The 25251-nt window shown below is 59.6% G+C and overlaps 3 protein-coding genes and 3 long non-coding RNA genes across 6 annotated transcripts; 1 reads left to right on the top strand and 5 right to left on the bottom strand.

Moving 5' to 3' along the window:
• Positions 1-1013: 1013 nt before the first annotated feature.
• Positions 1014-3268, top strand: LOC136995514 (uncharacterized). The gene is made up of 2 exons (XR_010887071.1): positions 1014-1651; positions 1804-3268. It is a non-coding gene; the product is annotated as an uncharacterized lncRNA (long non-coding RNA).
• On the bottom strand, positions 1653-3658 carry LOC136995515 (uncharacterized). Its single transcript, XR_010887072.1, has 2 exons — positions 3574-3658; positions 1653-3449 (listed from the first exon to the last, which is right to left on the bottom strand). It is a non-coding gene; the product is annotated as an uncharacterized lncRNA (long non-coding RNA).
• Positions 3659-3665: 7 nt separating this feature from the next.
• LOC136995524 (IgGFc-binding protein-like) lies at positions 3666-8806 on the bottom strand (the record flags this gene model as incomplete). The annotated part of the gene is made up of 5 exons (XM_067316788.1): positions 3666-3860; positions 5472-5852; positions 6845-7044; positions 7541-8111; positions 8207-8806. Coding segments are annotated over 5 exons (1947 nt in total), but the record flags the coding sequence as incomplete, so codon positions are not given.
• Positions 8807-9064: 258 nt separating this feature from the next.
• LOC106491729 (IgGFc-binding protein-like) lies at positions 9065-15923 on the bottom strand. The gene is made up of 5 exons (XM_067316789.1): positions 14539-15923; positions 13390-13706; positions 12150-12711; positions 10841-11439; positions 9065-9838 (listed from the first exon to the last, which is right to left on the bottom strand). Exons 1-5 carry the CDS (start codon positions 15713-15715, stop codon positions 9065-9067), a joined length of 3429 nt encoding a protein of 1142 aa, XP_067172890.1. The 5' UTR covers positions 15716-15923.
• A 4348-nt stretch (positions 15924-20271) lies between these two features.
• On the bottom strand, positions 20272-23507 carry LOC136995525 (sushi, nidogen and EGF-like domain-containing protein 1). Its single transcript, XM_067316790.1, has 6 exons — positions 23489-23507; positions 23075-23205; positions 22323-22604; positions 21344-21481; positions 20465-20655; positions 20272-20327 (listed from the first exon to the last, which is right to left on the bottom strand). Exons 1-6 carry the CDS (start codon positions 23505-23507, stop codon positions 20324-20326), a joined length of 765 nt encoding a protein of 254 aa, XP_067172891.1. The 3' UTR covers positions 20272-20323.
• Positions 23508-23632: 125 nt separating this feature from the next.
• Positions 23633-24497, bottom strand: LOC136995517 (uncharacterized). Its single transcript, XR_010887073.1, has 3 exons — positions 24378-24497; positions 23751-23793; positions 23633-23653 (listed from the first exon to the last, which is right to left on the bottom strand). It is a non-coding gene; the product is annotated as an uncharacterized lncRNA (long non-coding RNA).
• Positions 24498-25251: the final 754 nt, after the last annotated feature.

Raw genomic sequence — 25251 nt, forward strand, 5'->3', positions numbered from 1 at the left:
CTTCGCCTGTAGGCATCGTTCTTCACCCAGAAGGGTTTCTGTTTTTTCTGCTGAGCCGCAAAGCCCAAGTGTCTTCTCCGACTTTGGTCGCTGGCCAGAGGAAGGCTGCAAAAACGCTTCTTTTTGTGGATTTCGGCGTCTTCCGTGCTGTCGTTTGGCAAAACTTCATTTTTTTGACCTTAGGGACAAGCGCGTTTACCAAAACTGAGGCTGTTGAGGGCAACAGGGCTGATTTTAGGGCAAAAAGTGTCTTTTTCCCCCCCCCTTCTTCATGTTTTTAAAAGTTATCCAGATGGTGGATTCCATGGGGCTGGTGGGTTCCATGGGGCTGGTGGTTCTGGGGGGGCTGATGGGGCTGGTAGGTCCTGGGGGGCTGGTGGAGCTGATGGGGCTGGTGGGTCCTGTGGGGTGGTGGGTCCCATGGGTCAGGTGGGTCTGGTGGGTCCCAGGGGTCTGGTGGGTCCTGTGGTGTGGTGGGTCCCATGGGGTGGTGGGTCCCATGGGTCCCATGAGGCTGGTGGGTCCCATGGGGCTGGTGGGTCCTGTGGGGTTGGTGGGTCCCGGGAGTCTGGTGGATCCTGTGGGGCTGGTGGGGCTGGTGGGTCCCATGGGGCTGGTGAGGCTGGTGGGTCCCGTGGGTCCTGTGGTCTGGTGGGTCCCAGGGGTCTGGTGGGTCCCATGGGGCTGGTGAGGCTGGTGGGTCCCGTGGGTCCTGTGGTCTGGTGGGTCCCAGGGGTCTGGTGGGTCCCATGGGGCTGGTGGGTCCTGTGGGCTGGTGGGGCAGGTGGGTCCTGTGGGGCTGGTGGGTCCTGTGGTCTGGTGGGTCAGGTGGGTCTGGTGGGTCCCATGATCTGGTGGGTCCCAGGGGTCTGGCGGGTCCCATGGATCCCAGGGGTCTGGTGGGTTCTGTTGGGCTGGTGGGTCCCGTGGTTTGGTGGGTCCCATGGGGGCTGGTGGGTCCCGTGGGCTGGTGGGTCCCATGGGGCTGGTGGGTCACGTGAGTCTGGTGGGTCCTGTGGGGCTGGTGGGGCTGGTGGGTCCCATGGGGCTGGCGGGTCCCGTGGTTCAGTGGGTCCCATGGGGGCTGGTGGGCCGAGCGCATCCCAAGGGGCTGGGATGATTTTTTTTTTTGGGCCCTTTCTTCATTTTTGTAGGACTGTGATTTTGGGGGAGGTTTCTCAATTCCAAGGAAATTCCCCTGAAATGCAGCAGCTGTCGACAGCTGCCGCTGCCTTTTATTGGCCTAATTTGAGTAAAAGCTGCTTTTTGGGGCTTTTTTTGTTTGTTTGTTTTTGGTTTTGCCTCTTGCTGACACTTCTGGATGGGACCCAACTCAAGCGTCTCCAAGCCGGACGTGGGATTTGACCGGGAACGTTTAGCTGCCTAAATTTTGATGCCGAATCGGAGCCGTAAAATCTGAATTTGGAGCAATTTGGGCAGGAGCAGCCGATCGCCGATTGGGGTCATTTTGCCGTCACGGCATCCGCGGGGAATTAAATGCCTAAGTAGAAGCTCAGTGGTAGACCATGATTAAACATCTCCCGGGGGTTGCTCTGGTTGGGTCCGCCTAGACAAACACGCCAGCGGACACCAGGAGATGATTCCCATCGCTTCCCCCCCACCCCAAAGCCAACAGAGCTGGTGAGAAAAGGTTCGTTAAAAAGGTTTATTGCTTCATCCGGAATTATATGGAAAATGGGAAATAGGGGCACATTTCTGGGGAAGAACCGCTGGGTTTTGGGAGGCCGATTGTAGACCTCTTTCTACGTTCATGGATGGGGCTTTCTTCTCGCTTTCCTGCAGGTTGCTCCAGCATAGATGCATCATGCCGGCTTCAGGTTTGGTTGAATGTGAGCCCAGGTGGACCCTCAAAACACGTCATGGCCGGCAAAGGGAGCAGATCAAGCGGTTGCTGCAGCTGGGCCACCTCCGGTCCTCCATGTCCATCTTCAGCTCTGGTGGAAACTCATCCCAGGTGGCCATTTGATGCCTCTATACGCAGCCATTTTGGGGAGGGGTTGGGGTTTTTTTTGGGGGGGGGGTGCTACATCTGCCCGCAGATGCCTCCAGCCTCAGCGAGCCCCCGCGGAGGTGAATGGCGCCTACCGCTCCGGGTAGACAGGGGCTTCAACTTCGGTCCGCCTGCGGTCTGAGATGCGGCTGGAAGGGACAAAAGGCATGGTGGGATGAAGTCTTCACCTCATCCCCGGGCCACCTTCACCTTCCTGGAGCAAAACCTTTCACCCCCAGCGTCGTGTCCCTGGAGAAATATCACCCCGGTCTTTTCCCTGAAGGTGCGTTTGGCTCAATGCCCTTCTTGCCCCACCAACCTTGTCCCTCCTCCACCTTGCGTAGGGTTTTGCTCCAAATTTTCGAATCCCCGCTCCCTCCTGACCACCTTTTCCGCTCGTGGGCTTCATCCCTTGTCTTCTGCATGAGGGACGTCCCAAAAGAATTGCAGTTTCCCACCCAACCTGCCTCTAAATCACAGCCTGGTTTCATCTCCTTCCATCCCTTCCACCCCACAGGAGCATCCTCCCATCCCGCAGGAGCCACAGAGGGAGAAAAGTCATTAAAACATGGTGCTGGGGGACCTGACAAGGCAGCTGTGGCCACACGCGGATGTCCGAGGTGGACTCAATGGAGCGGTCAAGGTGCAAAACATCTGACTGGAGGTGTGAAATTCCTCCCTAGCTTCTGATGCATGGATTAAACGGGGTGAAGCTCATCTGAACGCCGGCACGCCACACTTCCTAGCTGAGGGAGGTCCTCTGGGATCACCCTATTCCCAGTAGAAGGCTTTGGGCATCGCCAGATTTCCTTATCCATGTGCTTCTCCCCAAATATCTACTTATCTCCATGAGCTACATGGGCCACCCGTAGAGCTTCGCTCCAACTTTTGAGGTCTAAATGAAGACAGCTCTCCAGGCAACACAAATCCCACCACCCTTGGGCTGAGACGTCCCACTGGTGACCACCTAGTCGTGGTGGACCAGCCCCAATTTCACTATTTCTTTGGATATTGAGGTCGAGAAGGACCAAATCTGCCTGTTTTAGCCCCATTATTTTGCCCCTGGTTGCTTCTCATGGGAATCAGGAGAGCGAAGCGGAAGAGACCCCGCAAAACAGCGCCGAGCTACTTATTTCTGCTAGATCGTGGCTCGCTTTCCCTTTTTCGGCAAAACGAACTTCTGGATTAGGGCCAAAACGTGACTCTTTTACAGGTGTTTTAGGGCAAAGCCAACGTATTGGATGTCTGCTCTCCATACGCACGTCTCTACCGGTCGTCCCATCGCCGGTCCGCGCCTCAGCGTGGGAAAAACCCGACTCGGGGAGGGGGGAATTTAATAGGGAGGGTTCATCCAGCCGAATTCGTAGCGCGAGGTGGGAATGCGAAGGTGGGACGAGCCACTTACGGGCGTAATTTCCTCGGTTTTGTGCATCAGTCGCTGTGGACAAAACCAGAGAAGATGGAGACGCCCTTGCCGGACCCGGAGGTCGTTCTTTGCCCTCTGGTTTGTGGAAAAGTAGCGTCGCGGGGGGGGGGGGGGTTTGGAGGGGGACGGCACTCACCATCCGGCGAAGTCCTTGGCTCTCCAGGCATCCACCACCTCGGCGAGGCTGCGGGCAGCCCGGCCGTCGGGCAGCATCAGGTCGTTTCTGGTGTCGCCGTTGAAGTCACCGCAGGGGGCGCAGAGCCGGCTGGCCAGGTGGGCGCCGACGGTCACCGTCACCTCACCGCTGGGGCTGAAGAGCACCCGGAGGCCGGAGGAGTGGGAGATGGTGACGTTGCCCGCCGCCGCGCCTAGCGAGATGGCTTCGGAAACGGCGGCCGGCGGGCGCGTGAAAATCCCGTTCACCTGGAGAGACGGATGGATGTGGGGATGCAAGAGGTCGCCGTTGGGTTTTGCACTGGGACAAAAAGCCACCTAAAGCAATTGCCTTGGACAAGGGTCCCTAAAGCAAGGTGAGATAGATCCCACCCAGGCTCTCGGCTTTAGTTCCCCGCAGACGTCCCCACTGCAGCTGCGATATTCAATATATATTGCAAATTGCAATCGCAAATGGCAAAGAATTGCAACGTCTTGCAAACGGCAATTGCACATGGCAAAGAATTGCAATGCATCTTGCAAATTGCAATTGCACATTATTGCAATGTATGTTGGAAGTTGCAATAGGAAGGTGCAAGTCATTGCAATACGTGTCGCGGGCTGCAACCGCAAGCGGCAAAGACTTGCAACGTGTATTGTAAACGGCAAACGATTGCAAGCTACGTTGCAAATTGCAACGGCTAATGGCAAAGAATTGCAACGTCTTTTGCAAATTACAATTGCAAATGGCAAAGAATTGCACCATCTCTTGCAAATTCAATATAGAAATCTGCGCCGGTCACTGAAGAGGAGCTGGGACCGAGCTGGACCGCGGTGGACGCCGACCCTAAGAGGGGATGAGCCCGACGGCGGCTCTTTTGCTCTCACGAGGAAGCCTTAGAGCTGAGGTTAGGACACCCGGGAGGGTCCGAGGAGTCCGGAGTGGGCCCAGGAGTCCAGGGGGAGACCCAGGAGTGCAGGAGAGACCCAGGGGAAGGTTGCAGGAGTCCAGGAGGGACCCAGGAGCTTGAGGGGGGTCCCAAGTGTCCAGGGGCATCCCAGGTATTGAGGAGGGACCCAGGAGTCCAGGAGAGTCCCAGGCATCCGGGAGGGACCCAGGAGTCTGGGAGGGTCCCAGGAGTCCAGGGTGGGTCCCAGGAGTCTGTGAGGGTCCCAGGAGTCCAGGTTGGACCCAGGAGTCTAGGTTGGACCCAGGAGTCTGTGAAGGTCCCAAGAATCTGGGAGGGTCCTGGAGTCTGTGAAGGTCCCAAGAATCTGGGAGGGTCCCAGGAGTCCAGGGGGGACCCAGGCATCCGGGAAGGTCCCAGGAGTGCGGGAGGGTCCCAGGCGTCCGGGGGGGACCCAAGAGTCCAGGAGGGACCCAGGTCTCCAGGGAGGGTCCCAGGAGTCCAGGGGGGACCCAGGCATCTGGGAAGGTCCCAGAAGTGCGGGAGGGTCCCAGGCGTCTGTGGGGGACCCAAGAGTCCATGAGGGTCCCAGGAGTCTGGGAGGGTCCCAGGAGTCCGGGAGGGACCCAGGAGTCCAGGTTGGACCCAGGAGTCTGTGAAGGTCCCAAGAATCTGGGAGGGTCCCGGAGTCTGTGAAGGTCCCAAGAATCTGGGAGGGTCCCAGGAGTCCAGGGGGGACCCAGGCATCCAGGAAGGTCCCAGGAGTGCGGGAGGGTCCCAGGCGTCTGTGGGGGACCCAAGAGTCCAGGAGGGACCCAGGTCTCCAGGGAGGCACCCAGGACTCCAGGTGGGTCCCAGGAATGCGGGGGGAGGTCCCAGGCGTCCAAGCCTGCCTGTCCCACCCCACCCTCCAAGGGGACCCAACCACCCGGGGGAGGGACCCAGGCATCCGGGGCGCCCGCCGCCCGCTTACCCAGGCCTCCATGTCGGCGTTGAGGGTGACGAGGGCGTCGCGGAAGAAGACGAAGAGGGCGGCGCCGGCGGGGACCCCGTCGCCCCGGCACTCGCCCACCTCCACCACCACCTTGAACCAGGCGGGCGAGCGCTCGTCGCACAGCGCCGCCACCTTGTAGGTGCCGCTGCCCGGCAGCCGCCCGGTGGCACCGTCGAAGGTGCTCATGGTGGCCCCAGGGGACAGCCGGCACTGTCCTTCCCGCTGGACGCACCGCCACGTGCCGTCCCTCGCGGCGCACGTCTCCTCCGGGCTGCAGCGGGTCTCCTCGCACGCGAGGCCCCGGGACGGGTGGCAGGTGCAGCGGGTGGTGCAGTTGTTGGAGAGCACGGTCTCGGCGGCCTGCAAGAGGAAGGAGCTGCTGCGGCGGGGACCTGGGCGATCTGCTGCCCGTTGAGGAGGGAGATGAGGCCCGAGGAGAGGAAGGCTCCACGGGAGGTGAATGAGGCGGAGTTGGTGTCATGCCGTGGATTAACGGCCCTCGTCGTCGTTAACAAGCAAGCGAAGCAATTTAGGAGATTGTTTGGATATAGGTGTCCTCCAAGCCACGTGTCCTCCAAGCCACGTGTCCTCCAAGCCACGTGTCCTCCAAGCCATGCATCATCCAAGCCGTGCATCATCCAAGCCATGTGTCCTCCAAGCCCCAACGTCCTCCCCTCCAAGCCACGCATCATCCAAGTCATGTGTCCTCCAAGCCACCTGTCCTCCAAGCCATGCATTGTCCAAGCCCTGCATGCTCCAAGCCCTGCATGCTCCAAGCCACGTGTCCACCAAACCATGAAGCTCCAAGCCACACGTCCTCCAAGCCATGAAGCTCCAAGCCACATGTCCTCCAAGCCATGCATTGTCCAAGCCATGGATCCTCCAAGCCCTGCGTCCTCCAAGCCCTGCGTCCTCCAAACCCGCGTCCTCCAAGCCCCAAGTGTCCTCCAAGCTGTGTCCCCTCCAAATCCCACATCATCCAAGCCCCAAGTGTTCTCCAAGCCCTGTGTGCTCCAAGCCCTGTATGCTCCAAGCCACACATCCTCCAAGCCACGTGTCCTCCAAGCCACGCATTGTCCAAGCCATGGATCCTCCAAGCCCCACGTCCCAAGCCACGTGTCCACCAAGCCATGAAGCTCCAAGCTGCACGTCCTCCAAGCCATGAAGCTCCAAGCCACACAACCTCCAAGCCCTGCGTCCTCCAAGCCCTGCATGCTCCAAGCCACACGTTCTCCAAGCCATGAAACTCCAAGCCATGTGTCCTCCAAGCCATGCATTGTCCAAGCCATGGATCCTCCAAGCCCCGCGTCCTCCAAGCCCCGCGTCCTCAGACGAAGCGACCTGAGCCTCACCTTGAGGTACCGCCCCTGGTGCATGCAGCCACAGCGCTCCACGGAGACGCAGGCCGCCCCGTCGAAGAGGTAGCCGTCATCGCACTGGCAGCCCTCGAAGCACCTCCGGCCGCAAGGGGCCGCGACGGAGAGACTGGCGCAGGTGAAGTCGCACGAGCGGGTGCACAGCTCGTAGTGGCCGTGGGGCGGGCAGGAGAGGGCTGGAGGGAAGGGTTGAACGTCATCACCGCGGTGGCCGCTTTCGCGTGACGGAAAGGACAACCCTCCAGGAGATGGGAGGCGGGAGTGACCACCGTCCAACCAAGGGCCCTGGGGCATTGCTGACAGCTCCAGTTGACGTCAGAACGCCCCAAACCTGCTTCTAGCTCCAAACGAAGTCACCTGCGCTATGGACATCTGCATACGAGCGCGTCACCTCCATGCAAAAGCAGGAGGACTCCCATTTCCTAACGATTTGAGATGAGAAGTGACATTTTGGAGGTGATGAGCTGGAATTTTTTGTCTTTTCAAGACACTTTTGGCAGCCAGCGGGTTATCGAAGCGAAAATCAGCTTGTTTTGGGGAGCATTTAAAAGCATTTCTGCCTTTTTTTTTAACCCAAAGGCAACGCTGCCTGTGTAATTTTACCCACCTCGCTTGTGCGTCTTTCTGGTGCAGCCCCCAAATTAAAGAAAAATGGCCAAATTGGGCACTTACGGCAGAAGGAGGCCGTTCTCCAGGCGCCAATGTTGGCCCCGGCGGCTTGGCAGGCGGCCGTGTAGGCTTGGAGGCTCTGGCAGAGGGTGTCGCGGGCGCCATTGGCCGCGCACATGTCGTAGAGGCAGTGGTTGAAATACTCGTCGGGGCTCACTTGAGGGTGGCATGTCCCGAAGGGTCCCGCCGGGTCCCGGATGAGCCCGCAGGAGTCCCCGGAGCGGAAAGGAGCCGTCTTGGTAGCATCGCACACGGGACAGTTGACGCCGCAGCCGTCCATGCACATTCCGTCCTCCATGGGAACCTTCCAGGAGGCCACGAACTCCTCCATGCTCTGCGTGATGGCCCCGTTGGGCAGCTGGAAGTCATCGTCCTTCTCGCCATTGTAGTTGCCTCCTAAGCCGCACACGCGGCCCTGGTAGCTGCTGGGGATGGTGACCAGGAGGTAGGAGGCCGCATTGTAGAGGAGCTGGAGACCGGAGGCGGCGTCGAGGACCATGTTGGTCCCTTCCTGGCTGATCCGCAGCTTGTTGTCCCCTGTGGCCAGCGGCAGCGTGTAGCGCTCGCCGTTCATCTGTCCCAAAAGGAAGAGATGGACTATTTTAGGATGAGGTGGGCTTCACACACGCGTGCTGATGGTGGAAGAGGTGCACCCGGACTCACCATGACCTCCCACGTCCGTCCCCGCTCCATGGTGACGGTGTAGCCATGGACGGAGACGACCACTTTCTTCATGAGGACCACGTTGGCCCGGCCGGAACCGTGGTTCTCCAGCAGCACCGAGAAGTTGGCCAACCGAGGGTCCGTCTTGCAGAGGCGCGCCAAGACGTAGGTGCAGGAGCCCCGGAGGTGGAAGGCGCGCCCGTCGAAGGTGACGTGGTGAGGGTCGCCCGCCACCACCAGCCTGCCGTAGCCTGCCGCGTGGCACCCCAGCGCCCCGCGCTCCACCCGGCACTCCTCGTGGGGCCCACAGGAGGTCTCCCGGCACGCCACCGCGCCGCCGGGCTGGCAGAGGCACCTCTCCCGGCACGACTGCCCGGTGTAGAAGTCCTCGCCCAGCTTGTAGTAGCGGCCCCGGTGCTCGCAGCCGCACTCGCCCGCCGCCACGCACTCGTCCCCGCTCAGCACGAAGCCGGCATCGCAGAAGCAACCTTCGGCGCACGGCGTGTCGCAAGCCTCGGTGGCCGCCGGCCCCCGGCACGTGGCCGGGCAGCCGGTCCCGCAGAGCTTGTAGTGCGAATTACGGGGGCACACGGGGCCTGCGAGAAAAATGGGAGGAGAACGTCAAGAACTGCTTGGATTTGCACCCCTAAAGCATCGGGGTGAAGACCAAAGTGGCCGCCATGAAGCTTCAGGGTGAAGACCAAAGCAGCCACCATGAAGCTTCGTGGTAAGGACCAAAGCAGCCACCACGGAGCTTGGGGCAGGCATCTTTGGTGGCAAAGCACCTGTGTCCCTCAGGAGGGCGACATTGCCTTATTTTGCCTTTTTTTGCATGAAGAAGGAATGAATCCTGCTTCAGCAAGTTTATCTGCCCACATCGACATCCGGGACAGCCAAGGGAGAGGAGCAAATGATTGCAAGGAAACGTTCCCGTCGCCGGAAGGAGATGTTGGAAATGGGGCAGCTGGACCCAATTTTGGAGGCTTTGGGACCCAATTTTGGAGGCTTTGGGACCCAATTTTGGAGGCGTTTGGTGGTGCAGCGGGTGTTGCACCCGCTCCGGCCGCACTCACTGCAAAAGTTCGGCGTCCTCCACTCCTGGAGCTGGACGCCCTGGCTCTGGCAAGCCGTGACGTAGGCGGCGACGGCGCTGCACAAGGTGTCCCGGTGGCCCTTGTACTGGCAGGCGTCAAAGGCGCAGTCCTCGAGGAAGGGCGCGGGGTCGACGGCCGCGTGGCAGGCAGCAAAAGGCCCACCGGCCCGGGCGAGCACTCCGCAATAGCCATCGCCGCGGTAGAGTTTCTTCTGCTCCTCGTTGCAGACTGGGCAGTTGCCCGTGCAACCGGCCGAGCAGCCGGGGACGTCGGCCACCTTCCAGCTGTCGGCGAACTGGACGGGGTCGGCCAGCTGGCGCCCGTCCGGCGTGACGAAGTCGTTGCCGGTGTTGCCGTCGGCGTTGCCGCAGAGCCCGCAGACGGCGCCGGCGTAGGCTTGGGGCACGATGACCCGCGCGTAGCTGTACCAGTCGAAGCTCACCCGCACGTCGAAGTCAGTGCGGACGAAGCCGTGGACGCCACTGGTGTAGACGGTGAACTGGCCCTCGTGGGAGAACGGCAGCTCCACGAAGACGCCGTTGACCTGGGGAAGAGGCCGTGGAGGGTCACCAGTGGGTTATGTCCCAGTGGAGCCCCATCGCGGTTGGGTTGCAAAGGTCTCGCTGGAGCCGTGGGGGTTTTGCAAGACATTTTGCAGCTGGTGGAAGTCGAGGAGAGGGTTTCTGGGCCAATGCAAGGGCTGTCCAAGAGGGTTCCCACCTCCTGGGGCTTTGGGGAATAACGAAAAGACCGAATAGTCGGAATCTGGGAGGTTTTATGGAAACTGTAGTGTAGGGTCTAGCTACATCTCCAACATCCCAGTGCCGACCCACCCTGCCAAATCCCCCTCGGCTCTTAATCCGGACAGTTATCCAACCTGCAGTTCCCTTAATGCACAACCGGTCTTCAAGGGAAGCTTCTCGGTTTGGCAGCCGGACAGCAAAAACAACTTTGGGAGAGGTCACAGGGCGCTATTTGCTCTCAAAACTATTCTGCCCCACCTAAAGTCTACGCCAGCTTGAAAAAACATCATCGTTCAGCGCAATAAAGGCTGAGCCGGAGCACGTGTACTTAAGCGCAGCGCTAAGCGAGGAGGCAGTTGGAGCTTTTCCAGGGGCCGTGAGTCACTTTGCAGCTGCCAGAGGAGAGAAATTATAAAGCAGAAGAGCCGTGTTGGGAGGGGGGGGAAGGAAAACAAAAGCAATCAGAGCAAAGCGAGCGCTGTTGAACTTGGAAGTAATTTTGCTTCTCTTATTGGCGGATTTTTTTTTTGCTCCGTTTGAGCAAAACCGCTCTGTTTCCAGTGCACCAGCAACGATTTTTTTTTTGTTCTTTTTTTAGGAGAACTTCAAGCAAAGTGTCTAAAAATAAAGCATTTCAACCCAAACGAGCTGCTTGGGGCTCCCTCCGGAGACGGCCGGCAGAAAGGGGGGGCCTCCACAGAGCGATCCGTGTCCCGCGTTGGAGAAAAAGAGGGGATTTGCCACCAAACGCAGCGGCTTTGCTACCCCCATGCGATCGCCGGGGATCCCCGGCGGCCACCTACCTTGACCTTGCGTGGGTGCTCCTGGCTCAAGGTGATGACATTGCCGTAGAGCTCGAGGGTCACCGTCTTGGTGAAGGACACGGCTTTGCTGCCCCGGTTGTTGTTCTCCACCAGGACCCGGAAGGGGACCAGCTCCGGGTGCTCGACGCAGAGGGCGGCCAACTGGTAGATGCAGGTGCCCTGGAAGTCGAACCTCAGCCCGTCGAAGGTGGTGTAATGAGGATCGCCGGTCCCTATGCAGGTGGAGTACTTGTTGGCCACGCAGCGGTGGCCGCCGTTCGCCGTGGTGCACTTCTCGTGGACCTTGCAGGCGGCCTGCATGCAGACCACCTCGCCCCGGCCGGCGTCGCATCTGCAGCGGGAGCGGCAGGTCCCGTCCTCCCAAAACTCCTGCCCGGCCTTGTAGGAGCGGCCGTTGTGGACGCAACCGCAGCTCTCGGCCGGGACGCACGCGCCGCCGTCGAGGACGAAGCCTTGGTCGCACTGGCAGCTCTCCGCGCACGGCCGGTCGCAGGATGCGGGCGCCCGCGGAGCCGCGCACGTGGCGGGACACGCCGTGCCGCACGCTTCGAAGTGGCTGTTCTGCGGGCAGCTCCGAGCTGGTGGGAGGAATTGGAGATAAAACCCTACTTAGATACGGGAACTTGAGGCACCTACAGCGGAGACATCGGCTCAGTGCGGCCGCATCTACATCTACGTTGCGTCTGCAGCAATTTGGGGCATCTGAACCACCCCACGGCGCCGGCTAGAGCGAAAAACCACCCACTTTTCTCTGCGCTATGGACATCTGAAGCCAGATAAGGTGGATTTTGGGCAGTTGAGCATGCAAACAGCAGCCTGGGTCTTCTCCATGAGGCTTTAGAGACCTTGTGTCAGCCAAGGAGGTGGGGAGGGTCCCCGCGTCCCCACAGGCGAGGAGATTTGCTGGCGGCGTTGCTCTCCAGGGCTCTTTTGCTAGAAGAGTTTGGAGCTGAGGAGGTTGGGGAGGACCTCGCTTGGTGGCTGGGAGAGATTTGTAGGGAGGAGTAGACTTGCCTGTTGCTCTCCATTGAGAACGTGGAGACCACGGGGAGCAAAACGCTGCAGGAACGGGACACTGGGAGGGGATAAATTGGGGGTGGGAAGAGGAAAATGCTATTTTTGGGTGGCTACTGGGATCCTAACCCGGTTTCATGTCACCCACGGGAGCCACGTTGATGGGATCGAGTTAGGTGGCATCTGCCGAGTGTTCAAAGCAAGGTGGGAATTCCCACGTGGGCACCCATCCACCTCCCCAAAAGTCTTCCGGGACCCAACCGGCCGAGCTCACCGCAACCCGCTGCCTCCTTCCAGCCAGTAATGGCAACTCCGTGCTCCTCACAGGCAGCCGCGTAGGTCTCCAGCGCCCGGCACAGAGCCTGGGGGTCCCCTCCAGAGCTGCAGACCTCGAAGATGCAGCGGGCCACATAGTCCTCAGGGCTCACCCGAGCGCGACACGCCGCGAAGGGCCCCTCGGCGGCCGTGTCCATCATGCCGCAGTGAGCGCCGTCGCCCACCACCCGCCGCTGCTCCCGGTCGCATTTGGGACACTGCCCGCCGCAGTAGTCCCAGCAGGTGGGATCTCGCCAGCTGTCCACCCACTCTTCCACGCTGGAGGCCCGGGTGCCGTCGGGAAGCGTCGTCTCGTCGTCCGCGTCCTCGTTGAAGTTCCCGCAGAGGCCGCAGGTGGCCCCGAAGTAGCTGCTGGGCACCGCCACCATCAGGGCCAGGTCTTCGTCGTAGGTCACCTGCAGCCCGAAGTCCGTCTGCAGGATGGTCCGGCCCTCGTTTTGGGAGATTTTGATCTTCCCGGCTTCCAGGCTGGTGGGCAGGCTGGCGAGCTGCTCGTTCACCTTGGAAGGAAAGGCCGGGAGAAGGGTTAAATCCCTTTTTGGAGGTTCTTTTTGGAGTTTACTCACAGCAGTTACGAAAGCGGTGTCTCGTTCCAGGAGAAGCGATTAGCGGCAGCGACTTTGCCAGGAGGCCTCCGCAATTACGCAACGTCCCTCAGGAGGAAGAGGTTAAAAACCCCAGATGTTTCAGGGGAAAATTGTCTCCGTTGACTCCGGAGCTTAAAAAATCTCATCGATGCAAAGGCTGGCCCTGCGCTGCCTGCTTTTATGGGTGGGAGACGCCTCACTTAACCTTGCAAAGTAGATTTAGGTCTCGCCTAGGCTCCTTGGGTCCATCTCCGTGGACCTGAAAGAGTCGGGCAACCCCCAAGGATAAGACCGACCTCCGCCTGGAGGAGACGTCTCCACTTGGCGAGGTGAATCGCATCCTTAAATTGCTTCTTCTTTAATACTAACCACAAAGCGAGCGTGGTTTAGGTGGAGACACCTCTGCTGTAGATATCTAGAGCCCAGTAGAAGGCATCCGCTGTCTTCAGCGCGCCAAATTTTCACCAAACTGTGTTTTGCTGCTCCTCGTTTCGCTTTAATATCACTTACCAGCACGTTTTACCCTCTTCTGCTTTTCTCTGAAGGCTTCATCCAAAAACAACGCTGCCAAGGAGCGGAAAAAAAACCCACCTGGACTTTGCCGTCGTCTCCCTTGTGGATGGAGATGTTGTAGCCGTAGACGTAGATGCCGGCCAGCCACCCCTCGGAGCCGCCCTCGCTCTTCGTCTCCTCGATGGCGAAGGGCGCCAGGGTGGACTCGTCACCGCAGTATTTGGCCACGGTGTAGGGACAGCCGGCGCGGAAGGCGACGGTCGCCCTGTCGAAGGTGCGGTACTGCAGGTCCGGCGTCCTCAGGCAGGTCCCCAGGTAGTCGGGCACGCAGCCGGCCCGCCCGTCCTGCACTTGGCACGTTTCCTTGGCGCGGCATCGCACTCCCCGGCAGGGATCTGCGAAAGAAAAACCCAGAAACACCCGTTTTGGGGTTTATTTTGGCAGGGGGGTGGACAACTTTGCTGGCAGAGGTAGGGCCACGCAAGCCTCCGCCTTTTTACGGGCGCCTTCTCTAGACGATGAGGAGAAACCTTTGCTGCAGAGGAAACTCATCCGAAAGTGTGCCAAAACCAGGGCGGACGGATGATTCTGTCTGTCCCAATGCCTCAAAAATTAGCTGAAACCACATTTCAGATCAAGAAAACTCATTTTAGATATTTATTTCCAGGTGCAAACCTGGTTCCTACATGTTTTGGTTCCTACCTATGGGTTTTTTCATCTTGGGTTGCAACCAGGGTTTGAACATGGGGCAGGAGGAAAGGAGAAGGTGGAAGGAGCAGGGTGGAGGTGGCCCAAGACCAAGCCAGCTCATTTCAGACCTGGCTTTCTGGGTGCCACCTCGGTGTCTATCAGCCTTGGGGCTGCCAGATGGAGAGGAAGCACCACCCGCCCCCGGTTTGGGCACGGAGGAGCAAATTTTGGCTCCTACATATGGGTTTTTTTCAACTTGAGTTGCAACCAGGGTTTGAACATGGGGCAGGAGGAAAGGAGAAGGTGGAAGGAGCAGGGTGGAGGTGGCCCAAGACCAAGTCGGCTCATTTTAGCTATATATTTCCGGGTGCAACCTCGGTGTCTATCAGCCGTGGGGCTGCCAGATGGAGAGGAAGCACCACCCACACCCGGTTTGGGCACGGAGGAGCAAATTTTGGCTCCTACATATGGTTTTTTTTTCAACTTGAGGTGCAACCAAGGGTTGCAGGAGGAAAGGAGAAGGCGGCGGGAGCTTACCGCTGTCGCAGATCGCCACCGAGCCGTACGTCTTCTGCTCGCCGAGCCCCACGCTGAGCAGCCCGAAGGGCGAAGCCTCGCTCTCCACCGTGTGGATGGCGAAGCGCCCACCCAAGCGGTGGCCGGCCCAGGAGTAGTCCGTGCCCGGCACCGGCTTCCACAGCACGTTTCTCAGCGGGCTCTTGTTGAGCTTGATCGCGGCCGTCTCCTCCGTCTTGGCGATCATGACGGCGTAGTTGTCGTAGTGGTCCTGGGAGAAGATGACGTAGGAGTGGCAGTAGCTGGAGACATCGGGGATGGTCATGAAGAAGGGCTCGTAAGGCAGAGCATCTCCGTGGCCTCCGTCGGAGAAGAAGATGACTTGGACGGCGGCGTTAGCGGAGAGGTACAAGCTATTTGGAGCTTGAAGTCCGTAAAGCGTGGACCGGGCTGGCCGCAGCTCCCGGATGGTCCTGGCGGCCCCGTGTTGGGACTGCACGCGAGCCGCCTGGGCGGTGGAGACATAGACGATGTCGGAGTGCGCCTTGAAAGGCAAGGGCGGCACGATGAATGTGTTGCCCCAGCTGGAGACGGGCTGGAGCTGCTCCGCCAGGTGGTCGCACTGGGTGAACCTCGCCAAGCAGGTGTGGCCGGCGTAGACGGCCACGGGTTTCTGGGCCACGATCCTGGTGCCAGACATGTCGGCGGCGCTTTGGAGCTGGGCTGCTTGGAAGGCCTCCAGCTGGAGGGGCAAGACGGAGCCGCGCGGGTAAGCGCGTCCTTGGTAGGTCACGGGGGCTTTGAGGTGCACCTCAACGGCGGTGGGCTCGTCCCAGGCGGCCACGACGAACTCGCCGTAGCGGTCGGTGCCCACGTTGGGCGTGACCACGTAGTAGTCGGTGCCCCAGCTGCGCTGGGGGTACACGACGGCCGTGTCGCCCGAGGCGGCCTTCTCGTTGACCATGAGCACCGAGATGTCGTTGGTGGCCTGCACCAGCACGGCGTTGTCGAAGGCCTTGCTGCCGACCATCTCGGCCTGCGGCGGGATCTTCACCAGGACGGTCTGGCCCGTCGTCGCCTGCACCGTCATGCGCAGCCTGGGCTGCTTCATGGAGATGGTGACGGACGTGGAGGGCGAGTAGGCCGTGAGGAGCAGCTTGAAGTCGCTGCTGAGGGTCTGCTGCAAGCCGTTCTGCATGAAGGCCACCGCGAAGTCCCGGCCGAGGTGGCGCGGGGCCGCCGCGGCCACGGCGGGAAGGTACGAAGCCCCTGGAGAAGCACCGAGAAGAGGAGACTTGGGGCGCCGTCGCCTTCGCCCTCCCCAAGGTAGGTGTGGGAGCAGCACCCAGGTCGCACCCGGGGTGCTGCACCCAACTTCGCGTCGGCGGTGGAGGATAATAAAGAGCTTTAAGGAAAATCCGTGAATTGGTGAGACCCGTTGAGCTTTTGGGGTGGGTTTCGCGCCAAACGCAGGAGCTCCGAGGGGGCCCTTGGGCTTTCTAAGGCTTCCCATGTCCCATGGGGGAGGTCCAGGGGGGCTGGGGTTGGGCCAGAAGGTCTCCAGAGGTCCCTTCCGACCTCAACCGAGCAGGGATGGGCTGGTGCTGGTGGAAGGTGGACCCGAAGGTCACCTGAAGGTGACTTGGTGGCCGAGTCACCGCTCGGGCGACCAAATTTTCGGCGAGGCAGCGGGCGGAAACTCCACTTCCTCGGGGCCGAGGCGGTCGCCCCACGTGGTGACGCCGGGAAGACGACCCATGAGAAGCTCCCGAGAAGCAAAACCACCGCCGTGTTTCCCACCGAGGACGCCCGAGGTGGGCCCCGAGCTGCCGGTGGCCCACGTGGCTTGACCCACCTCCTCGCTTCCCTCCACGCACGTCCACGTTGGAGGGGATGGACACGGGGGTGGATGTCCATCTCTTTTGGACCATCGCAAGCCACCGATCTCCAGTTTTGGTGGGACGAGACGCGGCGCCTTCTTTTTTTGGGGATAAAGCTCGGCGCACGGAAGAGTTGAGGAGCCCCCCAACGAGCGTCACCCCCCCACACACACTCACCCCAAAACGCCACCGTCCAGAGCCACGGCGCCGGGACACCCAACCGCCGTCCCCTGCCACCATCCATTGCTGCGACCAGGCTGGGACGAGCTCTGAGGGCACCTCCGGGGGCTTCGGGGGCGACGCTGGTGCGGGAGGATGCAGCCCGGTGCCCTCCGGATCCCTAAATTTTTTCCCGGCGGGATGCAGAATTTCAGGTTTTCTCCCAGAATTTTGCAGGGAAACGCTCCCCCCCCACCCAGGCAACGGTTGCAACCCAATTGCCCCCTCCCCAGGGTGGGGGGGGTTTGCAACCTAATTGTCCCCCCGGGGGTGGTTGCAACCGAATCTACCCCATGGGGGGCTGCAATTGCATCTACCCAGGTGTTGCAACCTAATTGCCCCCCCGGGGGGGTGGTTGCAACATAATTGCCCCCCCGGGGGTGGTTGCAACCGAATCTACCCCATTAGGGGTTGCAATTGCATCTACCTAGGGGTTGCAACCCAATTGCCCCCGGGGGGAGGGGGCAGGTTTTCAACTGGATCTACCCCATGGGGGGGGTTGCAATTGCATCTACCCGGGGGTTGCAACCTAATTGCCCCCCCCGGGGGGGATTACAATGTAATTGCCCCACCAGTGGTGGTTGCAACCGAATCTACCCCCTGAGGGTCTGCAATTGCATCTACCCAGGGGTTGCACCCAAATTCCCCCCCTCGGGGGCTTTTGCAACCGAAATTACCCCGGGGCAAGAAGGGTGCAAATCAATTGCCCCCCCTAGGAGGTTGCAACCAACTATACCCCATGGGGGGTTTACAACCTAATTGCCCCCCCCAAAAGTTGCCACCGAATCTCCCCCAGGGGGTTGCAACTGAATTGCCCCCGGGGTGGTGGGCGGGGGGCAAGTGGCAACTGAATTGCCCCCAGGGGTTGCAAGCAAATTGCTCCCCCCCCCGGGGGTGGTTGCAACTGTATCTACCCCGAGGGTTGCAACCGAATTGCCCCTGGGGGGGGGTAGTTTGCAATGAAATATCCCCCCCCCCCGGGGCAGGTTGCAACTAAATTGCCCCCGGCATGTTGCACCACTTTGCGGGGGGGGGGGCGGGTAAAAAAAGGGCCTTTTCCACCCCCTTTCCAAGACTTTGGGACCCCCCCGTCGCCACGAAAAAAAAAGGGGGGGGCAATAAACCACCTGCCCCCGCAAAGGCCTTACCTGCCTCCGAGCGGAGCCCCAAAACCCTCCGTTCCGGCCCCGAAACGGGCAGCGCTCCCCGCTTTATAGCGCGGCGCAGATGCCGGCCGGTCCCGGGGGGGGTCCTGACCCGCCCAGCGCCCTGACATCATTTTTTTGGCCAGAATGGGGGAAAAAAGTTAAAAAAAGGGTGGGTGGCGGATTATTTTTTTTTGAGGGGGGTGGGGGGGAGGATTTGCCAGAAAAACACCCAAAAAGGGCAGAATTGCAAGTGGGGGGGGGGTGCAAAAAAAAGGCATTCTGTTTTTTTCTCGGGTGCTGAGGGTGCTGAAGTTGCCCCCCCTCCCTCGCCGCCCCCAAAAGCAGCGTTTTTCCCCCCATTTTCCCCCCCATCTGGTTTTGCAGGCAGGGGGGGAGGGTGGCGGCAGCTGCCTGCAGGGACCGGCGTTGCGATACCAGCGAGTTGCCAAAAAGAGGCGGAAAACAAGGGGGAAAAAAAAGGGAGGGGTTGCAAAAAAAGAGAAGAAAAAAGCTGCCAAAATTCCCCAAATCCGCGGGAATGACGTCACGTGGGCAGGGAAGCGGGAGCCGCGTCGGAGCGTGTCGCTCCGTGTCTCGGCTTTCCCGGGGCGTTCCCGCCTGGGATGGGGGGGGAGCAAAGCCCGGCGGGCTGGGTGTGAGCGTGGGGGACACGCGTGTTGCTTTGCGTGTGGCGTGTTGCGGGCCAGCGGCACGTAGTTGCATGTAGCGTGTTGCATGCATGTAGCATGTGCGCACGCTACACATTGCATGCATGTAGCACATTGCATGCATGCATTTTGCTTGCGTGTAGCATGTCTGCATGCCACATGTTGCGTGCATGTAGCATGTTGCGTGCATGCACACTGCGTGCGTGTAGCATGTTGCGTGCGCGTTGCGTGTGGCATGCATATAGCGTGCTGTGTGCCTGTAGGACATTGTGTGCCTTTAGCATGTTGCGTGCGTGCAGCACCTTGTGTGCACATAGCATGTTGCGTGCATGTCGCATGTTGTGTGCACATAGCATTTTGCATGCATGTAGCTTGTTGTGTGCATGAAGCATGTTGTGTGCATATAGCATGTTGCATGCATGTAGCATGTTGCGTGCGTGTTGCACATTGCATGCATGTACCATGTTGAGTGTGTGGCACTGGACGTGCATGTAGCATGTTGTGTGCACATAGCATGTTGCGTGCATGTCGCATGCTGCATGCATTTTGCATGTTGCATGCGTGTACCATGTTGAGTGTGTGGCACATTGCGTGCATGTGCCATGCTGCATGCACATAGTATGTTGCATGCATGTAGCCTGTTGTGTGCATGTAGCCTGTTGTGTGCATATGGCATGTTGCTTGCATGTAGCATGTTGTGTGCGTGTTGCACGTTGCATGCATGTACCATGTTGAGTGCGGCACATTGCGTGCATGTAGCATGTAGCGTGCACATAGTATGTTGCATGTATGTAGACTGTTGTGTGTATGAAGCATGTTGCATGCATGTAGCATGTTGAGTGAGTGTGGCACATTGTGTGCATGTAGCATGTCATGTGCATGTAGCATGTTGCATGAATGTCGCATGCTGCGTGCACATAGCATGCTGCATATATGTAGCTTGTGTGCATGAAGCATGTTGCGTGCATGTAGCATGTTGCATGAATGTCGCATGCTGCGTGCACGTAGCATGCTGCATATATGTAGCTTGTGTGCATGAAGCATGTTGCGTGCATGTAGCATGTTGCGTGCATGTGGCACATCGCATGCATGCAGCACATTGTGTGTGTAACATGTGTGCGTATAGCATGTTACATGCATGTAGCTTGTGTGCATGCAGCACGTTGCATGCACGTAGCATGTTATGTGCATGCAACTCGTCGCATACATGTAGCATGTTGCAAATTCCCGTTTTGCCGCCAATTTAGACACAACTTTGCCACAATTGAAACTTTTGCAAAAAGCCGACACCTTGCAAATTCCCTGGGGACGTTTTGCAGGTGGAAGCGAGACCCGTTTTGCTGCAAATCCAGTCGCACCGATCGAAAATCCAGCAGCGACTCGGCGCTGCGGATTCCCGCGTCCCCGTTTGCCTTCCGCAAGGTCAAAATCTATTTTCCGGCTGTTTCTGTCGTCGTTTTTAACGGAAGGAGAGGCCACGTTTTTCACCTTTATTCTCTCAAAGCCATGGGCGTGTTCCTCCCCCCCCCCCCAAAAAAAAGGCTTTGTGGAAAATTTGACCATTCTTTTTTCTTTCTTTCTTTCTTTTTGCTATTTCGTTCGTAAATGCACACAGAGGGCGAGGAATCGTCAATGCATGAATGCAGAGGAGGAGAAATTGCAAATGCACGAATGCAGAGGAGGGGAAATCGTTAATGCACGAATGCAGAGGAGGAGAAATCATAAATGCATGTAAATGCCCCGACCCCGGAAAGACACGGGAGCCGCCGGGTCTCAGCTGCGCTTTTATTGCTCTGCTGCAGGCCATTGCATCCAGGCGCGCGGCTCCCTCCGGGGCGCGTGCAACGGGGAGGACGGTGGCGGTGGCGACTCCGACGTGGGGGCGCCGGATTTATCTGCGGGAAGGCAGCAGGCTTCATCCGAGCCGGTGGGGGGACCCGCAGCCAAACAGAGCTCGGAGAAAGGTCCCGGGTTTTTGCGCCCCACCTTCCTTTTTCCTTGCCTGTCCCCTCCCGAAAAAAGCCCAACTTACAGCCAGCAATCCGTGTCCTTGGGGATCTGCGGCTCCTCGGTGGGCACCCCGGTCACCTTGAACTCGTTCACCTGGAAGACCCAGCGCCCCGGCACGTTGACGTTGGAGGTCTTCGTGATGTTGATGATGGCGTCGGTGCGGGAGCCCGGGATGTTGTAGAAGTCTTTCTCGTTGCCGCTGTTGAAGCCGGCCTAGAAAAGGGGTGATGAAATGGTTCGGGGTGGTCAACGCCGCCCCACGGAGGTGGGGATGGTCTCCCCGTGGGTGCTCACCCCTCCGAGGTGGCCACAAGTGAGTGGGAGCACCATAGGTCCACCCTGGGGGCTTCATTCACCCCACTGCATCTTCATACCATGGGCGATCCACCTTCTCCTGCCCCCCTGGGATGCTCTTCCACCTTGGACGTTGGTTAGGACATTTGGGGAAGGGAGATCTGGGGCATGGTGGGGTGTCTCCATCCCAGACGTGACCCCGTGGACCTCCCAATTGCAGGAGGAGTGGACTCACAGTCTGCAGGTGCGGCCTTCACCGCAGCCCAGATGTTTCGGGCTAATTTGGGGACAATTTAGGATGGGATGGACCTCAGGAGGTCCCTAGTGCGTCAGCCCTGCTCAAAGCAAGGCCAACGCTGGCGCCGGGTTGGGTTCTGAACGTCTCCAAGGATGGGGACCGCGCCGGGGTGGCACCATCCTTACTGCAAACCACGTTTTCTTCCTAATATCTAACGGGAGTTGCCTCGCGGCAGCCTTTCGTGGACCTCCAAGAGCCTGGGTCTTCTCGTTAGCTAATGAACGATGCAATTATCTCCCAGCGTAACCCAGGTGCTGGGAGCCAAGTCCCTTCACCCCTCCGGTTTGGTGATACCCAGGCGGGACGTACGTGGGCCGGGGTGCCTCCGAGACCCGTTTCGGGGTCGCCGCCGCTCGCCGTCCCGGAGGCCCACTGGATTTGGTCGTAATTGAGGATGATGAAGGAGGTTTTGGTGTCGGTGGTCAGGGCGGCTTGGAAGGTGTTTCCCTGCAAAAGAAGGGGGAGGTGGGAGCATGCGGGGGGTGATGGAGCGGCGAGTAGGTCCACGTAGGATTTGCCTCCAAGGTCTGCACCCAGGTGGGGATTTCACCTGGGTAGAGGGTCTGGAGGACACACGTTAACCTCAACTGTCCTGAAGGCTAATGTGTCAGTGGTGAAGGCCACCACGTTGGTGGTGAAGGCCAATGCATCGGTGGTGAAAGCCCACAAGTTGGACACTAAGGCCAATGTGTCGGTCATGAAAGCCGATGCGTTGGTGGTGAAGGCCAACTCATTGGTCATGAAGACCAACACATCAGTTGTGAAGGCCACTGTGTCAGTCATGAAGGCCAATGCCTTGGTGGTGAAGGTCGGTGTATTGGTCATGAAGGCCAACACACTGGTAGTGAAGGCCAACCCACTGGTCACGAAGGCCAACGTGTCAGTCGTGAAGGCCAACGTGTCGGTGGTGAAGGCCACGCATTGATGGTGAAAGCCAACAAGGTGGTGGCAAAGGCCAGGGCCTGGGTGGTGAAGGCCAACACATCAAGCACCTGCACCAGAGCAGGTTCTGGCTTAAGCTTGCCCCAACCATCAAACAGATGGTGACTTTAGGGTGTGACTCATTTCACCCGTGGCCACGTGTGTGTGTGTCTCTGCACAGAGCCACGGGGCTAGGTGGGATCCACGAATCTTTACATGTTTAACCTCCTGGACACCATCCCTGAACCTCAAGATGGCTCCCTGGGGTCCGTTCCCCAGCAGCTGTCGGATTAGGGCATCAGAGGGGACATCCCTGCCTTTGGCTGCCATTTACGGGCGCTCGTCCCCTTCCTTCGGGGCGCCTTACCTTGCTGCTGGTGGAGCCGTAGTAGGCCACGTGGTCCCAGGTGGCCACGAAGGCCCACTTGGCGGTGTAGGGGATCGTCGGGAAGTATCGGTTGATGTCCTTGGTGATGCGGCTGAGCAGCGCCGGCTCCGTGGTCTCGCGGTAGAAGACCTCCCCGCCCAGCACGTTGTCCACGTCGCCCCAGTACGGCGCCACGAAAGAGCGCCCGTCGGCCAGGGGGAAGGGGTCAGGGGTGTACTGGTTGACCCGGGAGCCGAAGGAGATCACGCCGTTGTTGTTCACCTGCGAAAGGTGAACGCCTCGTAGGGCCTCCTGTAAGATCTCAGAGGTTCCTCCTGCAGGACCTCCTGCGAGGCCTCACAGGTCCTCCTGCAAGACCTCATAGATCCTTCTGCGAGAACTAGTAGGTCCTTCTGCAAGACCTCACAGGTCCTCCTGCAAGACCTCATAGATCCTTCTGCGAGAACTAGTAGGTCCTTCTGCGAGACCTCACAGGTCCTCCTGCAAGACCTCATAGATCCTCCTGTGAGACCTCTTAGGTCCTCCTGCAAGACCTGCCAGCCCTACGAGGGTGCTTTGACACCCCAGAAACCCTCATGGGAAGGGAACCCGCTCAACCCCACGGGTGGATGGACTGCGCCCACACGAGCCAGGAAAGACAGGCTAAAAGCAGCAGCAAAAAGGGGGGAAAAAGCCGGAAGCTGGAGGGAGAGGCGCAAACGCGACGCGGAGGAAGGTTGCCGCTCACGTACGTAAAGGGACCGGTGTATCTTGCCGTAGAAAGTGAAGGGCGTGGAGATGGGGAGGTTCTTGGACGACCCGTCATCGAGCTTGGGGGTTTTGTGGTCGTGCTGGTCCGGACCGTAGGGGTAGAGCAGAGGCTCTGGAAGGAGGCAGACGAGCCCCTTGGCAGCACCCCGAAAGCATCGCGGAACCCCCCGACCTTCCTCCCCCAACCTTTTTGGGGTGCAGCACGTCCCAGCGTGGGGCTGAGGACCACCAAGTTGGGGGCTTCCCACTCAAAACGGGGGCTCCTTTGCCTCCAAGTCGGGGAACGCCACCAAGGATGGACGTGTTTTGGGTGTCCTACAGACCAGGAGAGACCAGAGCCACCGGGAATGACGCCGGGGGGGGAGGATTGCAACCGCCGAATTAAAGCATCCCGCTTCCGGAGCTGGGACGCATCTCAACAACCTCCTTCCTCCCCGGATTCAAGCCGGAACAGCACAGCTTGGCTCGGAAAAAAACTCCGTTTCGGCAAAAATCCCACCCCCTCGTGCAGCCCCAATACCAACCGTCGCCCCGCGCCAGCGCGACGTTCCTCACGGCTCCTGGAGAGGGGGGAAAGGTGAGACTTTAGGGTGATTTTCTTTGCCCCGCGCTAGCGGCATCCCCGGGAGCCACCCCGAGGGCTTTGGGGACACTCACCCGCCACCAGGAGCAGGACGGCGACGGAGGGCTTCATCCTCGGCTGAGATAAGAACGGATTGGGGGTTATAAAAGCTCCGAAGCAGCACCAGACCCGCGCGCGGAGGCGCCGAAGGGACCTCGGACAACGTCTTCGTGCCCCGCGGGAGCCAGGTATCCCGAGCGTTTGCAAGCTTTAAGCCGGCGGGGTTGTTTTTCCCTAATTTTTCCTCACTGTCTGATCATGAGGACTAACAGACACATCGGAAACGCGGATGCTTTTAGCCCTCAAGTCCTCGTGCATCACCCTGGGGCTGATCCCAAGGGTCTTTCTGCAGGGGGAATCACTTCCCGTAGCAAAATTGGACACGTATCGGTGTTTTGGGGGGTTTTGCACCCAAAATTCCCCAACCTAGCTGCTCCCCCTGTCCGAGGAAGGGAAACTGAGGCACGGGAGAGGATGCATGATGCTCCTGGAGAAAGTCCCCGCTGGCGGGAGAGGTGACAGTGCCGCTCAGGCCGTGCATCCCGCGTGATAAAACTCTGCATCCGGTGCAAAAAATTAACTCTTTGCACCAGCTCGCTGGTCCTTTTTGGGAGCGTTTTGCAGCATTTTTGGCCCCAGGGCGAGGAAAAACCATCTCTTACCTTCGGATGCTCCTGCCTCCCGCTCGCGACGGGGCCGCGCAATGCGGTCGGGGAGAAGCCCACCGCTGCTTTTAATACGCAGCCCCCCGGTGCCAAGTCCCGTTTTCCATGGAAATCGGAGGTGCCAGAAACCGGGGTGGGGGGGAGCCAGGGGAGCCGAGGCGCTGGCTCAGCAGATCCGTTGGCTCCTGCCGAGGGCTTCTGCATCCAAGATAAGGATTTGGCAAAGAGGCCGCTCCAGCTGCGACCAGGCGGCTGACAGTTCTCGGAAATTCCCAGCAGGGATTTTTCCATGGAAAGCGAACCCCTCCTTTTGTTCCCCCCCAACACCACCTCTGCTGGGAGCAGGGGGTCACCGTGGAGGCATCCATATGCACGTGCCCACCACCTTTCCTGGTACCCTCGGGGAGCTGGAACGTCCTGGCGGTGCAGGTTTGGTGTGGACACCGAAGCTCCAGGAGATGGTGGAGCAGGTGGGACAACCTGGACATCGCTGGGTTTGCAGCGGGGACGGCGCGCGAGCAGCACGGATGCATCTTCCCAGCTTGTCCACGCGCCGGTGATTAAGATCAGCTCACGCGGACCGTGCCGCTGTGTGTCCCCGGCCGCCGCGGAGAGGAGATCCGCTCGGGAGCTTGCAACAATCCTGCAATCCCAGGCGCATCGGATTTAAGGAGGCGGGGAGGTGCCGCGAAGTGCACGGAGAGGGCATCCCGGTGACCGGGCCACGGCGCCGCTTGCCAAGAAGGTCGCGCGTGCACAACACCAGCTGCAAGATGTCGTGGGCTGGCCCCCGCCGTCACGTTCTCCTGAAGTTCCCGGGAAGCCTGCGCTCTTTCACAATCCCGCTGCGCCAGATCCAAGCCCCTGCCTT

Source organism: Apteryx mantelli, unplaced genomic scaffold (assembly GCF_036417845.1).
Source record: "Apteryx mantelli isolate bAptMan1 unplaced genomic scaffold, bAptMan1.hap1 HAP1_SCAFFOLD_122, whole genome shotgun sequence".
Lineage (NCBI taxonomy): Eukaryota > Metazoa > Chordata > Aves > Apterygiformes > Apterygidae > Apteryx > Apteryx mantelli.

Excerpts from the sequence above, each read along its gene's own strand:
- LOC106491729 (XM_067316789.1), bottom strand. The coding sequence starts at position 15,715 with ATGCAGAACGGCTTGCAGCAGACCCTCAGCAGCGACTTCAAGCTGCTC. Across the intron at positions 13,707-14,538 it reads GGTGGCGATCTGCGACAGCG|ATCCCTGCCGGGGAGTGCGA; the intron begins GTAAGCTCCCGC and ends TTTCTTTCGCAG. Across the intron at positions 12,712-13,389 it reads GAGACGACGGCAAAGTCCAG|GTGAACGAGCAGCTCGCCAG; the intron begins GTGGGTTTTTTT and ends TTTCCTTCCAAG.
- LOC136995525 (XM_067316790.1), bottom strand. Across the intron at positions 21,482-22,322 it reads ACGGCTCCACCAGCAGCAAG|GGAAACACCTTCCAAGCCGC; the intron begins GTAAGGCGCCCC and ends CTTCTTTTGCAG. Across the intron at positions 20,656-21,343 it reads TCGGAGGCACCCCGGCCCAC|GCCGGCTTCAACAGCGGCAA; the intron begins GTACGTCCCGCC and ends CCCCTTTTCTAG.